Source organism: Anneissia japonica, unplaced genomic scaffold, assembly GCF_011630105.1.
Source record: "Anneissia japonica isolate Jap-2015-1 unplaced genomic scaffold, ASM1163010v1 scaffold1339_len174410_cov115, whole genome shotgun sequence".
Classification (NCBI taxonomy): domain Eukaryota; kingdom Metazoa; phylum Echinodermata; class Crinoidea; order Comatulida; family Comatulidae; genus Anneissia; species Anneissia japonica.
This window is the reverse complement of record NW_022737119.1, coordinates 76843-83172: the sequence shown is the minus strand read 5'-3', so window position 1 is coordinate 83172 and position 6330 is coordinate 76843. Positions and strand designations below refer to the sequence as shown.

The 6330-nt window shown below is 33.6% G+C and overlaps 1 protein-coding gene across 1 annotated transcript in view; it reads right to left on the bottom strand.

The window, feature by feature from the left end:
* LOC117117084 (G-protein coupled receptor GRL101-like) overlaps positions 1-2347 on the bottom strand; it is a 10503-nt gene extending 8156 nt beyond the window's left edge. The window contains exon 1 of the mRNA XM_033261268.1: positions 2249-2347. Coding sequence (XP_033117159.1) covers positions 2249-2286 — 38 coding nt within the window. The 5' untranslated portion in view covers positions 2287-2347. The remainder of the gene's footprint in view (positions 1-2248) is intronic.
* Positions 2348-6330: the final 3983 nt, after the last annotated feature.

The following is a 6330-nucleotide window of genomic DNA, read 5'->3' as shown; positions in this document are numbered from 1 at the left end:
TATGTAATACATCCTACATGTATTTAAGAATACATATAAATTATTTTTAATTAATAATATTTTATGTGAAATAGGTAACGTGTGAAAACGATAAGTTGTGTAAAATTACTTGTTTGTAAAGTAATAGATTCTTGATATGGAATCGATTGTCATAAAACCAGTAATCGGTATGATTTTCATACTCAGTAATTACCGTAATACTCGTTATGTGATCAATCACAATGTATATTCAATTATTAATTTTGTGATCTATATAATTTGTTTGAGATCGTATATATTTCATACTTATAAATTTAGTCTATGAAGGGCATTCTATGTTATTATATAACATATTATTCTCTTTACTGGCCTTTTTGTGTTAATACACAACAAAATATTGTATATTTACATAATGTTGTACGTATACAAAAATACACAGACTTTTATGATTTTCATAGCTCCTTGTTAATTCACAGACTTTGTTTGTTAATTAACAACAGTTGTGTTGTACCTTACAAAATTTGTCCACGTTTTTATCACGCGTTGTTGTTTGTGTACAACAACAACCTACTTTGTATTTACTGAATGTTGTAGAAATACAGACTTTTCAATGGTTTCTTAATTTTTTTGTTAATTTACAGGTTTGCTGTATATTTACAACACTTGTGTTGTATTATACAATAGTTTTCCATGTCTTGATAACATATGTTTGTACGCATACACTAAATCGCTGTGTATTTACTAATTGTTGTTAATATACAAACACTGTGATGTTCCATAAAAAAGTTGTTAATTTACAGACTATTCTGTAATTTAACTACGTTTGTGTTGTAGATTACATTTAGTTTTCCGTCGTTTTAGACGACATGTCTGTCCCCAGATAGCAAGTAAACGTTGAAACAACGTTGACTTTTTGGTTTTGTTTACGTTGACATACAAACTATTATAATACAAACGTATAAATAACGTTTAGATGAACGTTGATTTTAGGTTCCTCAAACAACAGTTGGTATGCAAACGTATATGTAACGTTGAACTAACGTTTGCTAGGTAATGGTCAAAATCTGAACGTACATTCAACGTTGAAAATAGGTTCGCATACTAACAGTTATCATGTGAACGTAAATATAATCTTAAATAAACGTTAACACATTGTTCGTAAAAAAAAAACCCGGTTAGAACGAAAAAGTAAATGTAACGTTGATTAAAGGTTTTGTAAGTTAATGATTAAAAATTAAACGTAAATCTAACATTATAAGTAGGTTTGCGTGTTAATAATTACAATGTAAACATATAGAAAAACTTCAATAAACGTTAACGACTGGTTGGCGAAATAATGGTGAAAATGCAAAAGTGTATATAACGTTGACTCAACGATATATAAGGTAATGGTTAAAATGTAAACGTACATTAAACAGTGGAAGTAGGTTCGCATACTAACAGTTATCCGGTGCACGTAAGTATAACCATAAATAAACGTTAACACAGAGGTCGCGAAATAACAATTATAATTCAAACGTGTGTGTAACTTTTATTTAACCTTTTATAAGGTAATAGTTAAAATGTAAACATACATTTAACGTTAAACAGGTTCGCATACTAACACTACCATGTGAACGTACATATAATCTTAAATAAACTTTAACACATGGTTCGCAAAAAAAACCCGGTTAGAACGAAAAAGTAAATGTAACGTTAGTTACTCATTTTGTAAGGTAATGGTTAAAAGTTAAACGTAAATCTAACATTATAAGTAGGTTTGTATATTAATAATTGCCGTGTAAACGTATAGAAAAACTAAGATAAACGTTAGCGCTTGGTTGGCGAAATAACGGTGAAAATGCAAACGTGTGTATAACGTTGACTCAACGAATTATAAGGTAATGGTTAAAATGTAAACGTACATTAAACAGTGGAAGTAGGTTCGCATACTAACAGTTATCTTGTGCACGTAAGTGTAACCATAAATAAACGTTAACACAGAGTTCGCGAAATAACAATTATAATTCAAACGTGTATGTAACGTTGAATTAACGTTTTATAAGGTAATGGTCAAAATGTGAACGTACATTTAACGTTAAAAATAGGTTCGCATACTAACAGTTATATGTGTGTACATATAATATTAAATAAACGTTAACACATGGTTCGCAAAAAATCCGTTAGAACGAAAAAGTAAATGTAACGTTGATTAAAGGTTTTGTAAGTTAATGGTTAAAAATTAAACGTAAATCTAACATTATAAGTAGGTTTGCATGTTAATAATTACCATTTTATAGTTATGATACACCAAATTGAGTCTCCCATGTAAAACAAACTCCTTTTCAGTACGGTTTTGGATTTGTTTAGCTTAACCAGGGTGTAGCAGATATCAACGCTTTTTTAGATTGCTTTGAGAACAGACTCAAAGGTAATTATGTTCAAACATTTGAAAATGACAATTTCTGTTCACAAAGAAAGCATTTTTATTTGAATATAAAGGAGCCAACTTATACTCAGCATTATATTAACTTAGTTACAAATTTTAAACATAGGCGATGTATTACAATGTTCAGGACTGGATCACATAACCTTAATGTTAACAGCCGCAATGCGTTGTTTGAAAGGCAAATGGGAAAAACCCATAAAACAGCAAACGGCCATATAATGCAAAACAATTTAAAATTAAAATTAAAACGGAACAGTAGAGAAATATATATATAGATTAAAAGCCAAAATACTGAAAAACAACAATGCTGTGGGAAACAATGGCTGGATCTCAGTAGAGATACAAAAATAATAAGCAACAGCTAAAAAGTAAACGTAAGTAAACAGCCAGAAATAGAACCACAGCTTTCGGACAACACTAGTCCTTCATCGGTGGCGAGTGAGGGTAGAAAAAGCTAGATGGTATAAGTTTATATATATATATATATATATATATATTTTTTTTTTATGTATCAGGTATATAGGAATATACCTGATCACACACATTAATGATGTGTAGGACAAATAGTAGTAGTAGTCAATGCATAGTCATTCGACCGTAACATACGATGTTAGTCCACTGATAAAGCCCTAACCAGCGAAATGTTTGGAATAAACCTGAAATTTACAACATTATAATGCTGTGTCCTCCACCGATCGATGGCCATGATTAAGATATTCGTCAGTTCGTGTGAAAATAATTGCAGTTTATTTATACGGTATTTCAACGGATATTCGTAACCTTGTGTGAACCATCCTGAGCTCTTCTTACCAAAAACCCGAGGTATTCACGCGATGGTATTAACATTTGCATACACGCTTTGGTCACGCGAACGATCTTGTGCGAACACAATGGCTCTTGCTTCTGTGCTTCTGTGGCAGAGAAGAAAAGGGAATGTCCCCAATCGGCGCTAACACAGATTTTGGGTTCGAAATATATTCCAGGAACGAGCAGAATTAGCCAGTATTTCACATTGTTCCAGACATTGAAAACGGATATGTAGTATAGGCCTAGTAAATATAGGGGAGAAGTATTCCTATTCCTATATGGTGATCTGGGGTCCTGGACTAGGCCCGCACTTACAACAATAACATTAACAACAAGGTAGCATACATATGAGGCTTAGGCCTGATCCTTTTGTTTTACTATTACTATTAAAATGGTCCCAAATTGTCCCCAATAAAAAAATGGAGGGGTCCAGGGAATAGAGTGACAAATGACGGTAAATAGAATTAATGTGATTGGAGGGAGTTTTGACAAATGAGGAATCGAATAGGAAGGAGGCCCGAGACGAATATATCGGGGAATAGACTAGTTCAAATAATCTGAAACCTTTGAGGCTTTTTTTTTAAATTTTCCCAATAAAATGGTTTCTAGTATTACCATTTATAGACCACGTCATCAATTATCAGTATGATTTTCATAATGTGTAATTAACATTACCGTACTCGTGCGAATAAGCGCCCGGGCGCTTAAAATATTTTTTTTCACTTTCAGAGGGGCGCTTATTCAAACGGGGCGCTTATGAAAACTGAGTGAAAATCGAGGGGTTCTTATGGGAAATTATTTTAATAATTAAAAATTCAAGAGGCACTTTTTGAATGAAAAAAAAGATTATATAAGGACATTACGAATGATGGTTAGAAAAGATAATCGTTCAGAGAACATGGCTCATAGCAAGAATGCGTGAATATTTACATAACAGCAAAATAGCAGATGCAATTAGTGGTGCGTAGTGGTTACCGTAGCTTGTTGGCCATTGGCCGTTGAGATTAGCAGGATGGCAGGATCATTGTATTTTTCTTGAAAACTCAGAGGAGAATGTTCTTAAGGTTGAAAAAAGAAAAAGATGAGTAGGACTAGACACAGACAAATATGTAAAAAGATTAAAGTTGGAAATATACTGTCTGTCCAGGGATCGGAGCTCTCATCTGTCCAAGAGAAATATCCTTATTTTGATTGACTGAAGAAGAATGTGTTTCCACTCTACAGCTCAAATCATGCCAACAACCACAGTCCCAGGATGGATTGGATTATTGACTTGCTAAAAAGAAAATCTTATAAGGTGGCGCTTATTCAAATTAGAAGGGGGCGCTTATTCAAACGGGGCGCTTAAGGAAATTTTCACGTTTTCACGGAGCGGTTATTCCAGAGGGGCGCTTATTCAAACGGGGCGCTTATTCGCGCGAGTACGGTATTCTTGTTATCGATCACGACGTTTATTCAATTGTTGGTTTGCAATCGATATGACACTGTGTATCGTCCAAGTCGAAACTCTGATTAGCATTTTTATCGGAAGGCATTTAGACAATAAAACAAATCACAAAAAATTGTCTCCCATGATGTAAAACCGTAAATTTTTCGAGGGAGAGAACGAATTCATCACTATTTTACTATTTCAATTACTTACATCATCTAAAAAAAAAACAACTTAACATAATCTGGCGTTCATAATAATCAAAAAAATTGTGAGTATCTGTTAGTATTCGACAAATGTTTGGTCTTTAAAAACATTGTCGTATTATTAGTAATTACACCTTTCCTCGTACTACTTTAGTTCATTAACCTTATTAGTTTTGCATTGTGTAAATATCCCGTTTTAGCCTTTAACTGAAATCATAATAATCTTGTAGATACTGAAATCAGACTAATTTTATATCTACATTTTTAAAAATTTCTATACTTTATTTTATATTTATTTTAACTTAATATTTTCGTTATTAATATAATTATTATATTTATTGTTATTTGGTAAGCAGTTTTAGTATGCCACGCTGCCAGCCATCTAAAGTCTCAGAATCTCTTGTTCCAGATATTATGTCCTATTATTTAATTGATTTATTGTTGTAGTTATTGACGACTATTTTTTATGTTATTGACAATTGTTGTTGTCGTTATTAACGTCATCGACGGAATATCAGGCTATGCATACTAAAACAAGAACAGCAAGCAAAATGGAATGCTTTGTGACTTTCTTTGATTGTAAAAACAGGCCCGTACGCAGGATTTGTATTGGGTACCGGTATGGTTGCAAATTGTAGAGAGTGGACAAAAATGGCTGGGGGGGGGGCTGCCTAGGGGGAAATCCCTAGCCCTGCTGGTGTTAAGTTTGGACATGTTTGTTAATTTCAATTGTTTTTTAATCGATTCTGAAGGTGTAATTTGAATAATATTAAAGAGTTTTCAGTGGCGGATCCAATAATATAAAATAAAGTGTGTGAGGTGGGGAGGGTGAATTTTTTATACTCAGCCCCACTGGTTTGGGTTGAGGTAAGACCATTTTTAATATGGCACCTCTAAATTGCCAGAAATTTCACTCTCAGACTTAAAATTTGAACATAAGTTTCTATTTTTTCCCGACATTTTTAAATTTCTTTTGAGTTGTATGGGGTGGGGTTCGAGAGCGCTTCTTTGAATCCACAATTTGAAATAGAGGGGGACAGGGAAGTTTCACAAATTGGGAGTCTATAATACATCAGCTCCAGCATGGTTGGGGAAGAGGCGAGAACATTTATGATTATGGAAAGCGAGTTTATTTTCTGCAGGTAGATTAAGCCCATTGCAAGTTCTAAGCCAATCAGAACGTGTACCCATTAAGTCCGAGGTCACAACATCAGGGGTGGCGCCAGAATTTGGCCCACGGGGATCTGACGGTGAGGGCCAATGCCCCCGACGAAGGTGAAGATTTCTCCGACAAAAGCAAAAAAATGGGCGTGGTCGAGCGTCGATTAAAATGTTTCGAAAGTTGTCTAGGGGGAAGCCCAGAAAATGTTTACAATTTAGGGGTTTTTAAAGCTTATTTAATCGATTTCAGATACTACTAATATGTATAGAATATATATATGTATTTTTTATCCTCGACGAATTGTAGTTTTCTTCAGGGG